We start from the raw sequence: 25,399 nt of genomic DNA, 5'->3' as shown, positions 1-25,399 counted from the left end.
CGGAGTTGCTCTGCTCTTCTATCTCAGTGGAATGGAGCCTGTTTCTAACTGTTCACATCCTCCTTAATGTTCCTGGTTTTTAGAAGTGCTTTCCTCTTTCTGCACAATTGCAGAAAATTTGGAAGAAGCGGTATTACATTTAATAAAAAATAAATTGATGGGTTTTAACTAGCCTTTCCCCTGGTTGTATGACTTTGCAAAAATAAGTCATTGTCCCCCAAATCATTGAGAACAAATTTAGGGTTGTTCTGCCTTGTATATGTGTATGTTTAGCACATTAAATCTACTTCCACTTGCTTTTTAGATGGAAAAAAGAGATTCATTGGCCTGATGGACTTGAAGAAAACATATGTATGCTTATTTGAGAGTAATTTCATCAACCCAGTTGGGCTTACGTCTGTGTAGAGCTCCACAGGGTTGGAATTGGTTAAAACTGAGTAAGAGTGATCTTTATTCTTTATGAATTTATTCTTTATTAATTAATTCAATACACATTTGTCTCTTGCTATGTCCACCAATGGCATGTGGCCCCCAACCAATTACCCCTGAAGGTATGGGGGCCTTGATAGAAAAAACAAGGTTGCCCATCCCTGCTAGAGAGTAACCGTGCTCATTTGAACATGAAAAATAACATATCTGTCATTCAAATAACAGGTTTAGTGTGTTCCCCAACCAGTTCAAATAGTCCCAGTTATGTGTCCAACTGTCAGAAATCCATCTTGGTGTGGCAAGCAAGAGTAGCCTGTTAGCATTGGCGGAGCTTCAAGCTCCAGCGGGGGGGAGGGAGAGCAGATGAGGGTGTGGCTGGCACGCGTCCCGGGGGCATAATGCACCACCCGCAGGGACGTGGTGCGCGTCCTAGGGGTGTGGCATGCCACCTGCAGGGGCATGGTGCGCATCCTGGGGGCATGGTGTGTCATCTTGTGGGCATGACGCCCAGCACGGGTGGGGGCAGCCGCGATGGCACCCCACCGGGATCGTGCCACCAGGGGCGGTGCGCTTCCCCTGCATTGCTGTTCCTCCACCAGTACCTGTTAGATTATTTGTATGGGAATCATTGCAGGCATGCCATAGCAAGCACAAAGCAAAACTGGCTGTAGAGTTGGATAGGTGAACTGGCAAAGGAGGAGGAGGCCAGTATCAGATGTGGTGGGACAGCAGTGCTCAGCTGCATTACTGTTGCTGACCAGGATGTAGAGGAGTAAGGTCAGCACGGTGCTAATGAACTGACGAAGCCAAACCAGTGCTCCTGCTGGTGTGTTTGCACTACACTAATCTCATCGCCACCTTGTTCCTTCCCTCTAGCTCCTGGTAAGCAGGAGTGACACAACTGAGTGGAAGTCAGGTGAGCAGTGCCACACAGCCATCCTGTCCACCACTGGTTTGGGACCATGTGAGTGCAAGAAAAATAGAGTCAACAGCAACAAGGAGAAGAAAGAAGTCACACTGCTTGTCAAACTGCAGGTCTTGAGTTATAAATATCTAACTTTAGAGAAATACAGTCAGGACACAGCTAGAAGACAACCAAGGCCTGATGTGGGGGAAAACTATGAAAAATGGGGAGAGAAACCTATTACCTGGCTTTCAAGATTTTAATCACTATCCTGTCCCAGAATAAAAGACTTGACATTCAAATAGCACTTTTGCATTCTATAACTAGATAAAAAAAATCATTCCAGCAGCACCTTAGAGACCAACTAAGTTTGTCATTGGTATGAGCTTTCGTGTGCATGCACACTTCTTCAGATTCCTTCCAGGTGCTGCTGGAAGGAATTTTTTTATTTTGTTTCGACTACGTCAGACCAACATGGCTACCTACCTGTAACTACAACTAGATCCTTTATCAATAATTTGAAAACTGTTGCTTCCTGCCTTGAGCCCTTGGCATGGTGGGTCATATACTTACCTTTAAATAAACAAAACATTATTCAAGTTGACTGAAGCTCATTGGTGTTGAGCCCACAACTCTCCTGGAGAAATCTCTATGCCTATTTTAGGCTAATGAAACTGAAACATTGACTCTGGAGGACCACCTCACATGATCTGGCTGGCTGGCAACCTGAAATCGCTTCTGTGTGGTCTTTTGTGTACACTGCAAGCAATTTCATGTGCACCAGCTCACACTTCCCAGATTTGGCCCTACCTACCATATGGCTTCTTTCCCTACTCCAGCAAGCTATAATTAGAAACAGTAACTTATACATGGTGCCTAGCACAGTGACAGGTGTGGTATGAGTAATCAAAATGATGATGAATAGGCATGGTATTAGCAATTAAAATTATATGATTATTAGCTATAAGAATGACATAAATTGTGGTGAAAAAAATTAAGCTGCAGCATGGATAGAAATCACACTGTGGGGACCAGCCCATAGGATGACATGAAGTGCGTGAAACTGCTGGCCATGTAGATCAGCTGCCCTGAGAAGGAAGTTTCAAGCAGCCTCTACACGGCAACCATATTGTGAGAAACACTTTATTACCCTTGCCTATTAACAGACTGTGTGTGGTAGAATTAGATGTATGCTTTCTCTCTTTCTTTCTCTTTTTCATACTTTAGTAGCAGGAAGTTATCGGAAATCTACAGCCCAGTTCCTACAGTTAGCAGGCAGATGTGAATGTAATCTGACCAGCTGGAGTACAGGAAATGGGCCCCGTCAGGAGTGAAGGCAACATCCAGGACACTCCAGCCTACGTCCCGGGCTTTGATGCTCCGGAACTTCCGGAAGGCTCCGTAAGTGCAGTCATATAAGCAGATTGTCTGATCTTGACAAGCAGACATAAAAAGCTTTCCATCACGGGAATAGATCCCACAGAATGCCTTCTGGGAGTAGGAATCGGAGAAGGACAAGTGGTTGGGGAGAAAGTGTGACACCACTTGTGAGCACTCCCCACGAGAGAAGCTGCTGTTGTGGCAGAGGCCACACTCCCTCTTGCAAAGCAGTCGAGGGATGCTACGCTCAGTCTGTCCTGAGCCCAGCCTGCCTGTTGCCAACTGGATGTGTGTTTTGATCTCGTTGCACTCCAGGTCGTGAGTGTCTGGCGTCAAATCCACTGGAGGTTTGTAGTGATTTCCAAGTCGCCCTTCCCAGGCACTGTCATTGTCGTCGTCCGAGTCCAAGAGCGTCTGGACCACAGACAGACGCTGGCTGCTCCCCTGCCCTGCATCAAGTGAAATTGTCCTCTGTGCAGTAGATATGCCAGTACCGGGGCCAGATCCACATCCTCGTCATCCTCTTCCTCGCTGCGCAGTATCCCCAAGTCCCTCTGAGACCAGCTCCCCTGGTTATCCCAGCCCCCCGAGCCAGCGTTACTACTACTGCAGGAGCCCATGCCTTAAGTCATTCTTCACGGTTTGTGTCAGGTGTGTTCGAATGGTGTGTGTGCACGCGCGCTCAATAGGATTAACATAAACAGTTAGAAAAATTTGAAAGACTTATTAGAGCTAAAATAGATCATAGTTAGTGCCACCTTTAACAGTGCAAAATTCAGTGCTTAATCCCTCCTCCAGTTGAACACAAGTGAGGATATGATTGCTTATGGTCAAAGTTAGATGGACAAATACTGCAGAAAAGAGTAGGCTTCCTTCCTTCTGGAGTCTACTATGCACATTTCTTCCTTGCTTGCTTTCATAGGACAGGTTCGTCTGGAACCTGTAGCTTTCCAGAAGTTATTGAACTACAGCTGCCTGCAGAACAGCCAGTGTCTTGGATGACTTCTAGGTCCAGTTGACTTGTATGAGATTCACTGTCATAGTCACATTGGTTTGATCCTTTTACAGACAGCGTGCTCTTGTCATCTTGGTAAGGGTATACGTGAAAACTCTGTTGTCTCAGACAAACCACTGCCCAAACCAGCATTTTAGTCAATATTCTGGGTGAGGGAGAGTTATCAAAGGACAAGGGATCATACTGATGGCAATGGATGCTGAAGCAGAAGTGATAAAATTCCCAGTCATCTGTTCTTATTAGGAGAACACACACATTTTTAGGATCTACAGGTGCTGTGAAACTCACTCATAGAATACTGGGAGCCACCTGCCAAAGGTTCTCCATCTCAATGTATCAGTCTGATGAATTTGTTTAGGCAGCTTTTGCTTACAATGTGTCTTGCTCTCCCATCTATTGAATAGGTGTGAGTGCCATGCTGAGTGCTTGATCTCTGTTCCACAACTGTGTGTGCAGCAACTGTTGGATTATCCCTTCTACCAGCCTTTACTTTGTCAGATTTCCTGGAATGGGAAATTCCTTGCAGAGCTGTAGATATGTGGGTTTGCTATGGACCAATTCAATAGGTCATTGTTTTAGTAGCTAGACTGACAAAATGCATTGTGGGCTATAAGGTTTGTTGGAGGGACTAAGAAAATGCTTGTGGTGCCTGAGAGAAGAGTCCTAAGTCCACTCCAGGTGACTAAAAAGAAATTGCAAACTTCATTTCTAGCCACATAAGGTGGGAGGCTGCTGTGGCAATTGGCTTTTCTGCTCAGTCATCCTAAAAAAAGGGACTGGAAAAACCTACGAGCTGGTGCTTGGGTACCATAGCTGCCAAGTTATCCCTTTTTTTAAGGGATTTTCCCTTATGCTGAATAGGCTTCCTCGCGAGAAAAGGGAAAACTTGGCAGCTATGTTGGGTACACTTATTCACAAGTAGACAGTTGGTTGTGCTGTAGAATTCTCTTCTCTTTCCCCCCCTCCTTGGGTCCATGGTGCAAAGGCAGCAGACAACAGATGAAAGGCAGAGCCTTTCCTGCCTTTTCAATACCAGGGAAGATTCTAGAGCAGATCATTAAGCAAACAGTCTGTGAGCACCTAGAAAGAAACTCTGTGATCACTAAAAGTCAGCATGGGTTTCTGAAAAATAAGTCATGTCAGACTAATCTGATCTCATTTTTTGACAGAATTACAAGCCTGGTAGATGAAGGGAACGCTGTGGATGTAGCCTATCTTGATTTCAGCAAGGCCTTTGACAAGGTGCCCCATGATATTCTTGTGAAGAAACTGGTAAAATGTGGGCTAGACAATGCTACCATTCAGTGGATTTGTAACTGGCTTACTGACCGAACCCAAAGGGTGCTCATCAATGGCTCCTCCTCATCCTGGAGAGTAGTGACTAGTGGGGTGCCACAGGGTTCTGTCTTGGGCCCAGTCTTATTCAACATCTTTATCAATGACTTAGATGATGGGCTTGAGGGCATCCTGAGCAAGTTTGCAGACGACACCAAATTGGGAGGGGTGGCTAATACCCCAGAGGACAGGATCACACTTCAAAATGACCTTAACAGATTAGACAACTGGGCCAAAGCAAACAAGATGAATTTTAACAAGGAGAAATGTAAGGTACTACACTTGGGCAAAAAAAATGAAAGGCACAAATACAGGATGGGTGACACCTGGCTTGAGAGCAGTACATGTGAAAAGGATCTAGGTGTCTTGGTAGACCACAAACTTGACATGAGTCAGCAGTGTGATGCAGCAGCTAAAGAAGCCAATGCAATTCTGGGCTGCATCAATAGGAGTATAGCATCTAGATCAAGGGAAGTAATAGTACCACTGTATTCTGCTCTGGTCAGACCTCACCTGGAGTACTGTGTCCAGTTCTGGGCACCACAGTTCAAGAAGGATACTGACAAGCTGGAACGTGTCCAGAAGAGGGCAACGAAAATGGTCAAAGGCCTGGAAACGATGCCTTATGAGGAACGGCTTAGGGAGCTGGGTATGTTTAGCCTGGAGAAGAGAAGGTTAAGGGGTGATATGATAGCCATGTTCAAATATATGAAAGGATGTCATATGGAGGAGGGAGAAATATTGTTTTCTGCTGCTCCAGAGAAGCGGACACGGAGCAATGGATTCAAACTTCAAGAAAGAAGATTCCACCTAAACATTAGGAAGAACTTCCTGACAGTAAGAGCTGTTCGGCAGTGGAATTTGCTACCAAGGAGTGTGGTGGAGTCTCCTTCCTTGGAGGTATTTAAGCAGAGGCTTGACAGGCATATGTCAAGAATGCTTTGATGGTGTTTCCTGCTCGGCAGGGGGTTGGACTGGATGGCCCTTGTGGTGTCTTCCAATTCTATGATTCTATGATTCTATGATACTTCCTCCTGCCACTCTGTCTGACTGTCCTATGGTATGATGTCAGGGAAGCTGACAGGAACGCACCTCTCCATTAGATCAAAATGGTGGTTGTGAGACTATGCAGACCATCTCAGTCTAGCATTTCTAGGGGCGAAGGCTGACCTGGAGGAGCAGCTGCTTACCTGATGGCTTTCCTTGGCAACTGTGCTCGAGTAGCCCAAACAACATCTCTGACAAGTCTCCAGGAAGAGGCAGCTATGACAGAAACAGTTGCCTTCTGCCTCAACAGCTTGGCTTGTTAAGCCAGGGCAGTTCAGGTTTCAAGTTCCCTGTATACAAACCATTTCTAGTACAAGTAACAAGCATCTTATGCTTATTTTACTTACAAAATTACAGCTTTTTGTGGGTGTGTAGGGAAAATCAATAAGTAAATGGAGAACAGTGAAACCCGCTCTCCATCTACCGTATTTACCCACTCCTACCCACAGCTCCAGGCTTACCTGGCTTTGGGAAAGTGGCATGAGGGCTCTGGCAGCATCCCAGAGCCCTTGCACAGCCTTCACAAAGCTGGGTAAGGCACCAGGTTTTGAGAAGAAGGTGCAAAGCCACTGGCAGAGTCATAGAGCCCTCCAGCTGCCTTCCCCAAGTCAGGTAAACAGCCCTCCACCTTGCAGGGGGACTGGTTCTGTGGGTTCCTGGATCTACATGTTTGTGTATACATGTGGATTCCCAGAACTGAACCCTTCCATAAGATGCGAGTTACCTGTATACTTGTTGCAAAAACCCGCTATAGATTTGATGCAATGACAAATTATAAATTCATGATCCACTTGACTCTTGAAATTTGAAACGAGGATGGAACATTCCCAAGGTGTTAGAAAATTTCCTGGAATCTCCAAAACGCTGTTGTTGCAAAACTTGAATGGATATTCTAATAAACATTCAGAAATAATCTCAAACATTAGTTTATTTTTTTATCTTATTCCTGAATGTTGGTCTCAAATTCCATGTCCCAGTCACTTCTCTAGTCCATGGATGCAACCTCCATTTGCAAACTCTTCCATTCATTGAGGAACCGCAAGCACACCTTCCAAGGTCCCATTAATACATCTTCATTGGCTCATCATAGTCCTCCTTATCTCTCTCCAGCTGTATTAATCAATTCCCACTCCCCAACACTAAATCCAAGGTGCAGCTGAGGCTCCAAGGAGGCTATAGCACTTTTACATTATCTTCGATAACCCATTGGTCAGTTTGCGATACACACAATTCTGATGTTCTTTAAGCACTTCTCCTCTGGGCCTCTTAAGTATTCTAGAAATGGACCTAGAGAAACCATGTTTCTCTCGTGGTTTTACTCCCTGTAGAAAAGCAAGTCCTTTATTTTGGATCCACATGCCAGTAGTTCCCATTCAGCATGTTATGGTGGTACACAGTGTTATTGTTTACCAATGGGAGAAAAATAGTATGGTACTCATTTCTGACTGACAAGCAGGCTGAGCAACTTGACCCATGAAACTTAACCCAGCCCACCAGCCATGTTTTATGGCCTCCCAGGTGTTTAGACAACCCCGTTTTTGCAGTCTCAGTCAGGTGGCAAAAAGAAGATGTTTATCAAATCCCTACTGGGCCACTATAACTGATGAGTTCCTTGTGGGAACACCAATTGTGCACTCTTACTGTGAGCTGCTTCTGGAGGACTCAAGTACAGTGGTACCTCGACTTACAAATGCCTCGACTTCCGAAGGTTTCGACTTCCGAAGTCCGCTAACCCAGAAGTATTTTCGCCGCGCATGCGCAGTAGTGGCGTGCGCGGGGTATGCACATGCGCAAAATGGACGCTTCGACTTATGAAGTTTTCAACTTCCAAAGAGCACCGTGGAACAGATCGCCTTCGTAAGTCGAGGTACCACTGTATATTGAAACCCATCACCTCATCCAAACCCCCAGAAGAACATTCAAAGGTAGAGATAACCTAAGCCAATGCCACACTTATTTTTTTTAACCTTTTTTACAGAATGCATCAGCAATCATTAGGTTTGTGATTGCAGAACTTGAAATCAGCATTTCCTGTCTTAACAGTAAACTTCTTTAAAAAAGCATCCAGAGACATATGTATGCATTTCTAATTATTTATATCTTGTATTTGTACTTTGCATTGTATTTATGTTTTGAGTAATTTTGGCCTCTTGTGTACTACCCTACAAATAAGCTCCACTGGTTTAATGGAATTTACTCCCAGGTAAGGATAACACTTCAGCCACAATCACTTTTAAAGGTGGCTTAATTTGATGTAGATACAACTGGAGTACTGCTACAGAGCCATTTATAAATCATGGCACAATTGCCACGTATCTCTCAACTTTTTATTAAAAAAAAACTAGTCCTGTGGCAAAAAAACAGCATGAGAGCCATCCCCAGCTCCACAGGGTGAGATTGAGGGGTTCTCAATAGCAAGCTCAGAATTGGTACACCATCCTCAGTGACAGAGGAAATAAAACATTGGCATATGCATGGTTATAACAGATTCTATTCAAAACAATACAGTGGTACCTCGGGTTACAGACACTTCAGGTTACAGACTCCGCTAACCCAGAAATAGTACCTCGGGTTAAGAACTTTGCTTAAGGATGAGAACAGAAATTGTGTGGCGGCGCGGCGGGAGGCCCCATTAGCTAAAGTGGTACCTCAGGTTAAGAACAGTTTCAGGTTAAGAATGGACCTCCAGAAAGAAGGTACCCGAGGTACCACTGTACCAGAAGTAACTATGATGCATTTGGAGACAGAGATGGTTATACTCCTTATCTGCTAACTGTAGCTCTCTTCACTCATGTGCAAAATTTACAAAAAGTGTGTTGAGGAGACAGGCCTTCCAGTCTCAATGCACTCATGCCGTCCATTCCCAATGTTCTGACAGCCTTGGGAGTTGGGGATAGGAAATACAGTTGTAGGCACTCTACATAATGTTTATCATCTCCCTTTCACATGTCTAACACAGTGCATGGACATTGGGGTGAGGTGGAGTGATGATGTCAGGGTGGGGCCCAGTGGGGCCTGGGCCCATCCCATGCATTATTGTACACATGGGGCACACATGACAAGGGCTTGTGATTAAAAACAATAAAAGGAAATGTTTACAGTAAAAATTCAGGGAAAATTCAGAATTTCTAAGGCTGCTAAAGCAAATGGGAAAACTTTTCGTAGTTGTAGTACCATTTCAGGCTTCAGCTCTCTCTGTGTGTACATGCTCTCTGCACATAGAAAACTGAGTTTAATGGGAATTACTCCCAGGCAAGTTCTGAACAGCAGCCATAGTCTTTCCTTTAAGTTGCTCTACCCCAGGCACCCCCAAACTCAGCCCTCCAGATGTTTTGGGACTACAATTCCCATCATCCCTGATCACTGGTCCTGTTAGTTAGGGATGATGGGAGTTGTAGTCCCAAAATATCTGGAGGGCCGAGTTTGGGGATCCCTGCTCTACCCGTTACTTCTTTCTGGCATGTTAATTTATTGTGGTGGCCACCACCGCTCTCTCTCTCTCACACATGCATACACACACAAAAGTGAAGTATTAAAAAAGACAGTTAATGTGTCACTGGCAGCCTAAACTTGCACTCAGTTTGGGATTTTTAGTTTTTGCTGCATAAATGAGTCATGACACAAGATAAAAGGTCACACATCAAGATTCTTCTAGGGTGACAGATTTGTCTCAACACAATAAGTAAGTTCAATGGTAGATATGCCAGGTTGTTGGTGTTTTAGTGCACAGAAGTGCCCGTGAGGCCATATTGTGACAAAACACAATGAAGCATTTGAAATGGAGATGCAGATGTTGATAATCATGAAAGAATTTTTTTCTTTAAAAAAAAGCAGTGAAGTTGAGAAAAGATTTAGAATCAAGTATACAAGGAAATGTTAAAGGAAATGTTAAATGTTACTTTTCGTTCTAGAGTAAGTGAGATTGTGTTGATCGACAGCAACATGTCTTAATTGCCACAGACAATTACAGAACAAGGGCAATTGCATGGAAGTAGTTTTTGGTTATACTTTAGCGAAAACTAAGATCAAACCCACACAAAAAAATGTGTAGAGCATTCTTGAGCAGGTCCCCTGCTTACAAAAGCAAAGCTGTGCTGATCAGCTGCTGTCTGTTTATCTTTACCCATTTAGATCTCAGTGACCAAACCACCACCCCCTCCACGCCTGCCTGAACAAAGGAGAGGCATTTGCAGCCTTACAATTTATAACTTTAGGAAAACTTACAGGCAGGCACTTCCGGCACTTTTGAAAGGTTCCAGGCACAGTTTCCTGGCAGCTTCATGGGAACCAATGGCACAGCAGTGCTTACTTATGCACTCATTATGTTTGGTCCCAGCTCCTGATAGAGGGCCCTGCTGAGGTCACTTGCTGTCTGCCTGTACTCCACGTGGCCTACTGCTAGAGGGTTCAAATATGGTGCCACTATTGCTCAAATAACCACCACCCCCCTGCCCTTTTAAACTTGTTGGCTCCTGCTTCTCTTCTTTGGGCAGTGCTGGTATCATAAAGCTGTTGATCAACATTGCACCAGGACACTTCCTAGCATTCCTAAGAATGCATTCCAGTTCTCTTCCACTGAAGCACTCCAGTGGTAGGTCAGCATAAGAGATACTGTAGTTGTGCAGTATGTTGATCAACTAATGGCAGAAACTATTTGCCCATTTTAAAGGTCCAGGTACCTAGACTGCCCCCTTCTTCACACTACTGGACTTCATAAACAGCTTGGCCAACATCAGATGTAGATATACCCCCCCGTTTCTCCTTCCATCTGGATTTATGTTACACTTCCTGATTCTTGCAGTTACCCGTGTTGCGATGGTATTTGCTAGTGGATTATGTTCTCCCTAGCTGCTACTGTAACGTTCCCTTCCAGAGACTTCCTTTGGGCTTTCCTTGTTATTGCTTTGCCACCTCATTTCTAGCTTCATTAAGTCAGAGCCCCCCATTATGTCCAAACCAGGGAACTCAGACTAGGAAAATAAGTCAGGGTCACATTGAAGTAGAGATGAGGGGAGGAATGCTAAAACCCAGGGTTCATTTCCAGCTTCATAAGCCATGGTATATGAAACATGGAACAATTGTCAAAACTAGGCTCAAGTTTCTTTGGATTAAACAGAGCTTTCAGAAGATCTACAAAAGGTAAGGGTTTTGTTGTGTGGATTCTCCAGTCCTTTATACTGGGTCCATAACTGCTGGGCATATTCTCATTATCTGTGAGATAGAAGTAAACATTCCCAGACGATGACAACCAAGTTTGTACCTGGTCAGAGGTTGAGATAAAATTTCATTAAAATAGATTTGAGGTTAGTAAAACTATTTTACGACTCTATTGGACTGGGTGACGTTTAGATACTTGAGAAGTAACCTTTTCCACAGATTTACATTCTTAACTGAATGTAACCTACAAAAAAATGGATTGACATGAAATTAGTGCAGAAGAAAGGTAAAAATAACATGACGAGTGTTAGTAAAATTGACATGAATATTTACCTTTTGATGATGAGCTATAATTCTCTTGTTCTTCAATGAATAAAATGCACGGAATGATGGGAACAAAAGAAAGAAATCAGCAAATTTAAAGTTAGACAAAAAAAGGTGTTATACATGAGAATGACAAACACTATAGGCTCTGTTGCAGCATGCATAAAATTAATGTGGGGAACTTGGATGACAAGACCATGACAAATTATAAAGTCTGAGGCCAATAGAGAGCTAAGTATGGTCAAGTCCATTGGAATAAATTGCCTTAAGCCCACTTAACGTGTTGGGTTGTGGCCTGTTCTTTTATATATATATATATATAAACTTTAATATTAAAAAATTAAAAAGCTACACCTCTGTTGTACACAATGAGCACTTAAGAAACCAAGCAGTAGGAAAAGGGTTACTCATGTGAGGAGACATCTCTTCAACTGTTAGTTTTTCACATCTTTCATTTAAAAAGATTCACACTAAAAAAATTGTGCTGGGTGGAGCCTCAAATGTACATTGGAGCAAGGATTTTCTTTTTATCCATTCCCGATTAGAGTACTTACATACTGCACTTAATCTGACCGGTATTAAAAAATACACGATTGTATCAGAAAGCACTCTCCAGCTCAGTCCAACAACAACTAAAGCAAAGCTTGAATTGCAAACAACGGAAGAGCAGGATCACACACACAAAGAGTGAAGCACCTATGGGAGTATGTTAACAAAAGATTGAATGAATGAATAGCTACTGCATGACTTTCCAATGAGCAATTGTCATATAATTTTTACAACGGTGACCATTAAAAATAGCTTGCTTTATTAAATATTACTGAACACCTACTTTTCCTTTGAAAACACCCACTTTTAAAAAATGCAGTGGCTGTAAGGTACCACCTCCCCTCTTCTTTCCTGGATGTCCCATATAATCCAACAATAAACACTGACAAACTTAAAATAATTCAAGAGGTGTTTTAAACAACGTAATAGGAAATAAGGAAATGAATAGGAAGTCCTTACAATAAATAAATCTGAAACTAAACTGCAGAATGCTCAGATCAAATGGCTCATGAAATAGTGTAAAATATTGCAGAACTGAACATTGCCTTACTTCCAGATGGAGTTGTGATTTATTGTCACTGAACCAGGTTCGAATATTTTTTTTAAGTGTAAATGACCCGAGCAGCATTTTCCTTTCACCTAGCAACCTATAACCACTGGTGTTTGTGAAAGCAAATCTATCGAGCATATCTTCTAGAAATCTCTATTTATCTGAAGTCTGCTGGATAGCACGCTTTGTTGAATCAAACAAGAGCAGAACAAAGAAAAGTCTGAAAACTGAAATATTCTCATAAGCATGGTGCCCATACCATCATGACCTTGCACTTGTATATGTAGGGAACAATGCGCACAGGAAGTGGTCAAGTGACCTCAGTGACGCTAGTTCAAACATAGTTCAATTGCTGGCAAATGTTCTTCCCTAAGTATCACTTGTACATTATTATTATTATTATTAGTAGTAGTAGTAGTAGTATTGCAACAAACACAGCTATATGCATTAAATATAAAGCTTCATACTAAGAACAAGGAGCCGTTTTTTAAACCGTTATAGCATGTTGGTGAAAAGGTGGCATGGCTGTGCTGAAAACTCAAGAGGTTTATAAATTTTTAGTTAAAAACTGTTGTAGCAAGCTAGGTAAAGACCTTCATGACACAGCTTTATTTTTTATATACATAATATTGTTGTAGAGGACAGTAGGGTGCTTGAAAGACAGTGGTAAGGCACCTGTTTGATTTTCAACCTTAAAATAATACTGCCAGGCTAATTCAATCAAAAGCAAAGCAATTTAAATCCATATAACTGTGTTAAGGACTAAAGGCACTCCTAGTATTATAGATGGTGCATCAGTGGGCCCAGGCCAAGTAGACAGATAGACAGATAGACAGACAGATAGATAGACAGACAGACAGACAGACAGACAGACAGACAGACACACACACACACACACACACACACACACACACACATCTGGTGTTTTGTTTTAGAACTCTGAACTCTATCTGTATTCTGACATTTAAAGGCACACTTTATCTGCCATCTTTCCCCCACCTCCCTCTTTCAGATGTGTCCTTTCACATCTTCTCTTTCGGCCACTCGCTTGCACTAATATACTCATTTCTCAAAAGACTGTTAGAATATGCTACAAACTGGCAAGCAGGCACATATGTTACGCGGAACAATTATACATTTGTTTTGTTTTGTTTACTACAAGTAAGTAAAATTAAAATACAGTCGTCATTTCACTGGCAGCATTCCTTTCTTATGAAAACGATTAAGAGAGCCAATTCTAGAATACTGACACTTGCTACAGTTTTTAGCTTAGTATTTTGTCTTTGCTGGTCTTTTTTATCCTGTATCTTAGGAACATGGAAAGCTTTATGCAATAGAAGCATTTCACCAGAGTTTGTTCATTTTCAGTTATACTGTAAGATTGATGTATCATTCTGTAATCACCTAAAGATACATTTCTCAATGAGCCCTTACATATTAGGCTAATTTGGTTAGGAACTGAAGTTGCCATGGGGTTAAGGCCTAATTAATTCAATTTAAACTTCTCCTTGACTTCAGCATGCATCATCCCTCATAATGCTAAATATACACCTTAGGCTTTCCTGAAACCCCTCGAGTCATTTCTAAAACCACTGAAATCTTTTTGCTTAAACTGGCACTTGTTCATTAATTTCAATGGCTCTGCTCTGAGTGTGACTTAATTGGAGACACCCCTTTATCTTTATTTCCACTATGCATGTGTATCTTTATTTCTAATAGATATAATCAGAAGCTGGCCAGATGTTTGATGTCCATTTCCCACTAGGATGATTGTGTAGAAATTATCCTTTACCCACAGGAAATAAAATCTGGACTTCCTGTATTGTTATTTTGAGATCAGTTCTTCCCAGGCATCTCATCACTGCTGCCAAGTCAGATAATTGCTCTGCAGAGGGATTTCACTTAACGTTTGGACAAAACTTCTCCTATGCCAGTTTTTACATTTCCAGTTAATGACAGATTGAAAAGAACAACAAATGGCAGGATTTGGCTGTACAGTGGTGCCTCACTAGACAAACACCCTGTAAGATGAATTTTTCACTTAACGAAGAGATTTTTCGAGCGGAGGTTGCCTCGCTAGACGAATTCGTTTTGTGAAAAATTCATCTAGCGAATTGTGGTTTCCCATAGGAATGCATTGAAATTCAATTAATGTGTTCCTAGGGGGGGGGAATGCAATGCATTCCTATGGGATTTGCTAGACGGATTTTTCGTTATAAGAATTGACCCGTGGAATGAATTAAATTCGTCTAGCGAGGCACCACTGTACATTTGAAACACTTTTTTATATATAAAAAGGGCTGTTCAAGGTAACAATGAAAATAGCAAGACTTTCATACTTTACCAATTTATTATATCCCTGCAGAAATAACCCTCAGTGGGGGCTCACGTGTTTTCCTAGTCAAAACCCTGTATGCCTAGTAGGCAAGGAGGGCAAATTGGAAATGCACAAGACAGATCCACAGACCCACCCTCAGTTATGGCTAGCTGTGAAGGAACTTCCAAAGGAATGACACTTTTTACCAAAAAAAAAAAAAAGTTTGTCCCTTTAACAGCAACAGATTAAAAGTTCCAGCCAGAAAATCTTCACCCAGAGTCATCATGTTAATTTTTTTTTACCAACATAAAGCATGTACAACTGAGTCTTGATAAGAAGCGATATAAAGTACAAGTGTAAGAGCACCTATTTAACGAAACGCCCACGGCATTGCTTTTTGTTTTGTTTTCTACATTGCTGCAACCATTCTAGTTTTCCACTCTTGCGGTTTGAAACTGAAACCGGTTGATCAGATTACAAAATCCTATTAGCATCATTTGAACTGAAATAGTATAGTACATTTTCCAGTAATAAGAAATTCTTCACACTCAGGGGGAAAACACACAAACACTATACCTTATCTATTTTCTTATTTACATGTCAACAAAGAAATAATATACAAATATCCACAAAACTCTCTCAGCTTTTGTACAGCCTCTTTTGTATAATTGAAAGTCTGAGATAATGCAACCTGTTGAACTGCAATGTAGTTTTGTAGCAAGTTGTTGAACCAATGAGACCTTAATTCATGGTGACATGATATAAAACAGCAGATACATTACACATCAAAACCACGTGCAGAAAACAGCAAATATCCAAGTGAAAATGAATGTATGGAATGGGAAACCACTTTGACATATTCTCTACTCTTCAATGATGGTTGTCATTCATCAGGAAACTCACATCTATATGATGCATGTATTGGCAAAGAATGAACATATGAACCATCTCATTCTCAATACATATTCATATCTAGAAGGATGCATGACATCAATTTGCTATAGAGAAAGAAAACCTTCAATGTGTTGCCCTTTCAGTTCTGAACTGCACCATGTAATTAAAATATGAAAACTCTAAACAAGTTTCACATGATCTCTAATGTAAACCTAGATATCTGTGACTTCAGAAATATAAGAAGGTGATTCCATCCCCACCGCAGCCCAGTAATCCAGTAATTAAACTGTTGTACCGTAAATATGATGAAGAAACATTAATTTTCCCCAACTTTTGCTTTTAACTTTTGACATGCTCAGAAAGGGGTATTGTTTGCACTGTTCACATTTCTGTCAGCAAACTGCAATCAATTAGCATTAGGTAGACAGCAAAATTAATGAAACACGAATAAACAGAGTGGGTTATTCTCCACCACCTTAATCTGCCCCCTTGCCAAGAACCCAGCTTTAAAAATACATACATTGCTAGAAAACATGAAAAAAACTTTTTGAAACAATGCAATAATCAATTGCACACCCCTAGTTTGCAATCCACTTTTATAAGAATGTACTAGTTAATCAGTAGAAAGCAATAAAGCATTGAAGACTGTTTACAAAAAGAAAAAGCAAGATGTTTTTTGCAGCACAGGAGGAGGGAGGAAAACAAACCCAAGATTTTAAACTGTAAGCTTGCTATTTGATACCTTGCTCTATACTGGCGCTTCTGATGGGAACTTGTGGAAGCTGTCTCCCCCTACGACTGCTGAAAGGTGTGTCTGCTGGAGACGACTGCATGGGACTTCCTGGTTGGTGCATTCTGCAGGCAAAATTAAGATTTAATGGCATGGTGTAACAAACATCTGAACCAAAGAGATATTATAAGCACCAAGGCTAAATACTTTTGCTAGAATGACGGAGAGGAAGTACGTTACTTTGCATTGATGCCATAAACTATTAGTATCTGTTCAATTCAGAAAACATTCATTCCTAGCCTGCTTAAGTGTGTGTAAAACTCAAAAGGCCTCTTCAATTAGCTCATTTTGATGTGGCAGATTAGAAGAAAGCTACTTAGCTACAGAGGCAATTAGTCACCGATCTGGAACTGGTGAAATCACCAATCCCATTTTGAATTTAGATTAAAAAACTGTAGGCTACTCCATTTGGAAATCTATGGATAACAATGGTTGAGAAAAAATCATGAGTATATAAATAGGTTAGCTATATATATATATTACATCTACAGGCTTTCCATAGGTTTCATTCTTTAAAGCACAACTACTGAATAATACAATTGAGAGTGTACAACTGATAGTAAAGATGTCGTAAAGTACTTCCAAAAGAATGTAATCTTCTATCCAGCCTGCATTCTTTTTCCAGATACATTACCAGTATAAAGCTCAGTACTAAAGCAATTTCACAGAAGTAGAGGATAAGGACTACTATTGCACAGGAAAAGTAACAGTTGCAAATCAAGAGTCAGAGTATGTTCACACATCATCAGCTATGCAATCCCTATGAATATGAGTTTAGGATTATTATTATTATTGCTTTGTATGTATCTTTTCTCTGTATCCTCATTTGACACCGTGGCTAGCTGATCAAATTGGTATTGTTCTTCCTGGTGCAGTGCTTCTAGGAAACTTTACAAATACCATGAAGGGTTTGAAGGATAACAGATTATATCACTGGTGGAGAAAGAAGCATCACTGAAGCTGGGACAAGTCAACAATAACTATTATTTGCTTCTCGTAAGCTTGGGGTGGGGAATTTTCCATTCACTGTTTTCTCTGTACAATGCCAGTTCTAAGTTCAGGACCCAATCTATTCATAATCACTTCTCTTGGTTTGCTGGGACTTATTTCCTGTCTATTTAGCCTCTCTATACAATGTACAGTGTACACAATACCCATATGATAATAACAAAGCCCAATTTCTCTCTCCATACCTAGTATGAAGAAAATGTGTGATGTGAGAACACACCCTTTGTTATATGAATAGGCTTTTGCATTATGTAGCACATTTTTGAAAAATGAAAATTATTCAGAAAGCTTTCGTATGAATGCATAACACAACACAACAATGGGAAGACAAAACAGAGGCTGATTTTCACCATTGTGATAAAGCTTGTTGGTATGACTGTAAACAATCAAGATAGTGGAGATAGGACTTGAGCAGAGAATATGAGAAAAGTGTAGATATCATGACGGGGAAAACAGATTGCACTGGAGTGCCAGAATGAGTGGATGCACTGCATGTACTCCAGAAAGTACACCACCACATTTACATCTGGGAGGCTGGAAACAAAATGCTGTGCTGTACATTTAATAGCAACCTTGTCAGAAGTGGAGAAGGTGGTGCAGACCCTCCAGGAACTAGGTGATGTACAGAACATAATGGTCTGATACTAGAATGCTCACTCGACCTTGAGCGAGTGTGATGCTTTCCCCTAGTAATGACTGGCTGATCACTGATTCTTGGGGGTGGCAGTCCCCTTCTACAACATGGCAGTAGAACCCTAAAACATTAGGGCCAAAAAAATTGGATTCAGTCATTAGCTGCATATAAGTTTATCACACACAGAGAGACACACCAAATCACCACCAGTATCTGTAGCTGCAAATCCGTGATTTTCAGTAACATTCATTATTTGTTATCTTCATAAATCTGGTTAGTAAATGATCAAACAGCAAGCTTATCCCTCACTACACAGTAATACACAGTCTGGAGTTACGAATCTGAAAAAATGACAAGATAGTCACTTGCAGTTCTAAGACCAAACTTCTTCCCATTTTAAAAGAAAAATCTATTTCACATCTCAAAAAGTGTATAATCTGCAATATTGACACACCTATCTATTTTACAATATTGGCCTCTAGTGGATGCTGGTATCTATTGGACTCTATTGGGGGTTGCCATGACTTATTTTCTCTGAATGAGGTCTTCTGTTGCTTGGACCACTGAAAAATACAGAAGTTCCAGAACTGCAGCTCCTCCTACTACAGTGGTGCCGTGATGAGGAAACAGCTCCTGTAAAATGTCACCATGCTTTTCTACCTGACACCCCAATCCAGAATGTGGCTATCTACTGCCAAAATATAGTGCGGAAACAGGCAGCAACTTGCTGTATGCTGGAGAACAGCCTTCACTAAAGGTGTCATGGGCTCTGAAGACACCCAAACTCAGGATGCAAGGCAGAAACGTGCTAAGAGGGAGAAACGTGTATGCTTGGCAAAGCCACACTGTGATCAACTCCCGCCCGGAAAACAATTGTAGCAATAAGCCTACAAAAGAGTACATGAAAGCCGCCTACATGAAAGCAGTGAGACCTGCGCGGGGAGGTTCAAGTCCGCTGTCTAACCCCAATGGCGTGCTTTGTAAGGCCAGTGGTAAAATATATAATATGACTAACAAACATTATAGATTTCATTATGTTCCCTGCACTAATGCTTTACTTCCAGCAGGTGGCTCATATATTCCAGGCAAAATTATAGCCAATGCTAAGTGATAGTTAATGGTCAGTGGTCCCTTTACCTTTAGGTGATAGTTAGGCTAAATTGCCAATTGCTTGGCAATCGGTTGGTGGGGAGGGGGGGGTTCACGATTGCTGTTCATGTGGGTAAGTGTCAGAGTTTGTTGTATTTATATCTGCCCTGACAGCACTTTTCATGAAGCACAGTACTTTCACACATACAGAGATGGTTCTCATAAAAAAAACTCCCCATATGGCCAGTTTATACTGTGAGTATTTGCAAAACTTGCAATTCCTTATCCGAGATGGAAGGCTCGTGACCTACAGTGACTTGAAAAGCCTGAAGCGTCAAACACTGACAGGAAGCAAGGACATTTGTTGACAATCCTGTTGAACTTTTTAGATTCAAGCCTTAAATGTTTGGGAATTTTAGAACTGGCATTTATGTAACAGGAAGTGAAACAACATATTTATATTGGCAAGATACGACACTCCTGTTGTTGCCATTTACAGATTTTATTACCAGAAATCTTAAAAGGTTTTGATAAGGCGAATAAATAAATAAATAAGCAAGCAAGCAAGCAAGCAAGCAAGCAAGCAAGCAAGCAAGCAAGCAAAGTGTTCTTATAGCACAGTCTTGCAAATACACTTTAAAAATAAACAGAGCCGAATGCTCCTGAGATCTTGGAAATCAATAGGCTTTTCTGTGCATAACTCTGTGTCGTAAATTGTGTCGTAAATGTGTATATATATACATTTAAAAAGTCTAACTGATTGGTCACTTGGAGGAGTCCAAGGTGAGAAGATAAGCTTATACAGTCGTACCTCGGGTTGCGAACACCTCGGGTTACGAACAACCTGGGTTACGAACTTTGCAAACCCGGAAGTGTTTTCGCCGTGCGTGCGTGCGCAGAAGCGCCGCGCGCATTTGCGCATGCGCAAAGCGCAAAAATAGCGAAAATAGCGCTTTGCGCATGCGCAATACGGCGGTTCGGGCCCTTTTCGGGTTACGAACTTTTCGGGTTACGAACTGCGACCCGGAACGGATCGCATTCGTAACCCGAGGTACCACTGTACTAAGAATATAAAAAGAGCCTGCTGGGTCAGGCCAATGGCCCATCAAGTCCAGCATCCTGTTCTCACAGTGGCCAACCTTACTGACCCTACCAGATGTAACTGGAGCACTTTGATGCATGTGGGATGGAGGGACCCCTCCCACCAAACCTTATCACATATGATCATGTGAATGCTTCGAAACAATCCCTCTTTAACCTCCACAGGCAAACCTGAGTTGGCTCAGATTAGTCCCAGCTTAATTGGCCTCAAGCCTATACAGTGGTACCTCAGGTTACAAACACTTCAGGTTACAGACTCCACTAACCCAGAAGTAGTACCTCGGGTTAAGAACTTTACCTCAGGATGAGAACAGAAATCACGCAGCAGGAGGCCCCATTAGCTAAAGTGGTACCTCAGGTTAAGAACGGTTTCAGGTTAAGAACGAACCTCTGGAACGAATTAAGTTCTTAACCAGAGGTACCACTGTAGTCAGAAGCTGTACTGTGAAGGGCACAATCAAGAATGGAAATAATACAAAAACCTATTTATTTATTTATTTTTCTATGCCGCTTTGTATTTTTAAGAAAAATCTCAAAGCAGTTTACAGCATATTAAACTAAACCTGACATGTTTTAAACTCCTTAACCTAGCAACTTAAATTGAATTGTTACTGCAAATGGAGTGGGAGAGCAACCCAATAATACTTTAGACCTCACTCAGATCTTCTGCCTGCTATACTCATTTCTCATTGCTGACATGAGGAGAGAAAGGAGGCAAGAACAAAAGGGGAAAGGGAAGGAGCCAAGAGGTAGGAAAGGGCATGAGAGAATAAGCTTGACAGGCAAGAGGCTAACAGGACAGCCATCTTGCATCTTCCCTTACACAGCAAGTGAGCAGAACACAAATCTCCCTAAGGCCGCTTGGGAAAGGTGCAATACTTTGTGAGTGCAGGATGATCGCTGGTTCAAGAAAAGCCCCGCCCCTTTGCCTCCACTGTTTGATTTCCACCTGCATAAGCAATGCCAGCTGGGACCTGTTCCCTGCCTCTGGCCTAAAGACATTCATTCTGAAAAAGTACTTCCAAGAGAGAGTGTCTGGAGTATCTCTAATGTAGGGTTGCCATATGTCCAGATTTTCCTGGAGATGTCCTCTTTTTCAGGGTTAAAATTTCTGTCGGGGAGGATTTTTAATATTTGACAAAATGCCTCGGTTGGGGACTGAAGCAGCTAATTGCTGAGTAGTGCCCTCCCTCATTTACAAATGCAGCCCGAATCTGCTGGAGCCGGACCAATCCGCACTTGTCCCCATGCATTACTCACAATCATAATTACTGAGCCCCATGTGCAAGGTGTGCAGCCGCCAGAGCATGCCGGGCACCCAGCGCAGCCCCTCGCATCCCCCGCCCCCGCCACTACTTGGGCTGCTTGCTCGGGTGCTTCGTCAGCTGTTCACCCGGGAGGCGGAGTTGTTGTAACTGCTCTAATTTATTGGCGCCAAAATCAGGAGGAGGGGGTGGTTCGCCAGACGCTGCCAACTTGACTTTTCCCATGCCACCAAGTCCTCCTCCTCCTACCTAATAGCCCCTCCCCCCTCCCCAGTGCTCCACCTCTCACCTATGTCTCTGCAAAAAGTCGGCACCAGAAGATGCCTCAGTTAGCAGCATGTCTCAGTGAAAGCAAGCCAAGCCCCAGCATCTCAGATCAGACGAGGAGAGTAGAAATGATCCCCTTGGGGAGGGAGGAGGCAGAAACTCAGTTTGTTGTGAAGAAAAGTGAAACCGCTCAGCCCAGGTTTCTTCCAGCTTCCAAGCTTGCGTCCCTTCCCACAAAGTCCTTTCTGGCCCTGTTGCGTGTGCTTGGTCACTTGAATTATATCTGGACTTCAGAGGCATTGACAGTAATGTTTATTCTTTTTAAAAGAATAACAGAAACAACTGCGGTAGATCTCCTCTTAATGTACTAGTCAGTCAAGTCTTTGAACAAATCCATACCCAGAGCAATATACTCTCAATTAATTCCTATTTGAATGAACTTCACACTTCAGAAAGTAAAGCTCTGGCCTGCGATGCAAGAACTCTGACATGTGTATGGAGTCAGAATGTCTTCCCCATGAATTGTAACTGCAAAATTGATCAACGGGGACATTGCTTTTTTAAAAATTGGCTGGCTCCTTCAACGGAATTGAGCATGGATCCATATATATATATATTGAATAGTTTTTATATGTTCTTTTAAACAAAGGGTGAGGAGGATACAGAAGCCATGCAGCAATACAGTTAGTGGACAATGAAACTGAAATTTAATTTTTAAAAAAGGAACATTTATTAACATTTGTACTTCGTGTTATGTCAATAGCTCATATATTTACTGGCCTGCTAAGCACACAGGGTATGAAAGGAGCATATAGAAATCCTGTTGCAAAAATTATTTTGAACATTGTGGCAACTTTGCAGCAGCTGAAAGCACATGTGTCCACATGTTGAGGAACATATCCGATTTTTGCTGTTTGCCAAACTGTTATGGAGGGTTCTCCAACCATAAGGAGAAGCTTTGGGTGGCAGGGGTAGGGGTGGGATAGTCACTAAGACACACAAGGGATCTAAGAAAAGTGCTTTACACTCGCATAAAACAACACATTGGATGCAACACACTATTATAATTTGATGTTCCCAGTTAAGCTTCCTACTGTCTCCTTCACCCATTTTTCTCATCAATTTATTGCTACTTTCTGAAAGTAGCATATAAAATGTTATAGGTGCAAAAGATCTGGGTGATGGGGAGGGTTTTTATTTTGACTTCTCACCCGCTGCATCAAGGGTGAAGGTTCTCCAGGGGCTGAGGTTCAGAAGCTCAGAGCCTGATTGGCTGACCATACACTGATAGTATAGAATAACAGGTTGAAAGGTACCTGGAGGATCAATTTAGTCCAATCCCCTGCAATGCAGGAATATGCAGCTGTCCCTTACGGGTATCAAACCCTGGCATTCTCAGCATCATGCTCTAGCAAACTGAGCTACCTGCTGCCATAGAGATGTCCTTTGCCAGTTGTCCTTCAGGATCTAGCCCTCCAGTACAAATACTGGATACAACCCAATAGGTTTTTCATCTTATCTGCAGCAGAATATTTACTTATGGTTTTTTTTGTCAGATTCTCAGCATACGAAGTCACAGCATGTGAACAATTCCAGTATCCCATCAGTCCTACCTTTCTGTTTCAGACGCAGAGCCTTTCCTAGTCTGTTTTTGGCTGCTATATCTTTCCACCTTTCTGGGATGCCTGTGAAATGAGATGTCCAAAAAAATATGAAAAAAGGAAGGAAAGCATGTGATCCAGGAAATATATCACAGAAGTTCAAGCAGATGGAAGGTTTTATGAATGGCTAGTAAATATGGAATTTGAATAAGAGAACTGCCAGCAACAACACTCAACAAATGTATGGCTATGAAGGCTTCACCAAGGACAGAAACAACAAGATTTAACCTATTTAATATCACTATTTGCAGCACTTTCACACCCACTTGCTCCTGAATGCTGTGAAATTTTAGAATTCACCCCAAAGTAATGATAAATGTGGTACGAAATGACATTATCTCTAGGTTAAAATGTGACAAGCTGCTTTTGCACCACACTTTCAAGTAACACAGATGGCAAACAATGCAGTCAATTAAATACTCCATGATAATAAAACTCTATTTTAATTAATCTGAGCATAAAAAATGTTCTCTGTTGCTTTTCTCATCTGAGATACCTTTTGTGTTTTCATAGTCACACAACCATCTACCGAGAAGCTATTTTCAATGTACCAAGTTTTAGGACCACTAATTAATCAATACAGTAATGTTTTACCACAGCATTTTAAAAGGCTTCTTGGTATTCTTGTCCAGGGCAGGCATGGGATCAGAAACAATGTCTCAGTTTCATGGGCATTATCAAGACAAGCCCAAAGTCGTGAATTCTAAAAGCACCTAATGGCTTAGGAAAAGAGGAGGTATTGAAGAGCTCTTGGTAAATCTCTCTGTGAAAGTTTTGAAAAATTGACATGAATGAATTCTGGCTTGCACAATACAAGGTTTATGATTTATGTCAAGGGGGCAATTGCATGGAAGGTGGATAATGAAATTCAAGTATTCGAAAACATCAGCTCACCGCCCAATTGTAATCTTGTGTTATGCATTACCGATATCACAGTATTCTATGACTGGTTTTGATAGAAATTGGTTATTTGTGGCCATGCTGCCCATCAGAATCCAAGTCTAAATACATATATTGAATGAGACTCAATAAACTGAAGCTCAATTCAAAATGCTGGTTTTAAACAGCCAGGGGCGTAGCCAGGATGAAAATCAGGGGGGGCAAGGGGCGGGGAGCAAGGGGCGGGGCCAAGGGGCGGGGGCGGGGCCACATCGGAACAGCCCAAAATCGGGCTGCTCCGACTCCCTCCTTCCCCTCCGCGATAGGAAGGGACAAGGGGGAGCCAGGATCAGCCCGAAATCGGGCTGCTCCGACTCCCTCCTCCCCCTCCGCGATTGGAAGGGACGAGGGGGAGCCAGGATCAGCCCGAAATCGGGCTGCTCCGACTCCCTCCTCCCCCTCCGCGATAGGAAGGGACGAGGGGGAGCCAGGATCAGCCCGAAATCGGGCTGCTCTGACTCCCTCCTCCCCCTCCACGATCGGAAGGGACGAGGGGGAGCCAGGATCAGCCCGAAATTGGGCTGCTCCGATCCCCTCCTCCCCCTCTGCAATCGCTGGGGCAGGTGGAGGGAAAGCCCCAGAGCCGCGCAAAGCGGTTGCCTGGCTTTCCCTCCGCCCGCCCCACAGCCAGCCGGCTAGAAGGGAGGTCTCACTTCTCCCTTGCTGGCTGTGGGGCGGAGGGAGGGAAAGCCAGCCAAACGCTTTGCGCGGCTCTGGTGCTTTCCCGCCGCCCGCCCCACAGCC

At 42.4% G+C, this 25,399-nt stretch overlaps 1 protein-coding gene across 22 annotated transcripts in view; it reads right to left on the bottom strand.

The window, feature by feature from the left end:
- RIMS1 (regulating synaptic membrane exocytosis 1) overlaps window positions 1-25,399 on the bottom strand; it is a 225,102-nt gene that overhangs the window by 48,610 nt on the left and 151,093 nt on the right. For 11 of the 22 annotated variants that reach the window (XM_060272532.1, XM_060272534.1, XM_060272533.1 and 8 more), the window contains 2 exons: window positions 23,669-23,740; window positions 16,644-16,756 (listed from right to left, as the gene is read on the bottom strand). In XM_060272532.1, the coding sequence (XP_060128515.1) occupies window positions 16,644-16,756; window positions 23,669-23,740 (185 nt within the window). Of the gene's footprint in view, window positions 1-11,600; window positions 11,631-16,643; window positions 16,757-18,271; window positions 18,455-23,668; window positions 24,795-25,399 lie in introns of those variants that run through there. The other 11 variants (XM_060272523.1, XM_035109623.2, XM_060272527.1 and 8 more) reach the window with 4 other exon arrangements.

The sequence above is a fragment of the Zootoca vivipara genome, chromosome 3 (genome assembly GCF_963506605.1).
Source record: "Zootoca vivipara chromosome 3, rZooViv1.1, whole genome shotgun sequence".
Classification (NCBI taxonomy): Eukaryota; Metazoa; Chordata; class Lepidosauria; order Squamata; family Lacertidae; genus Zootoca; species Zootoca vivipara.
This window is presented reverse-complemented; position numbering and strand designations above follow the sequence as displayed.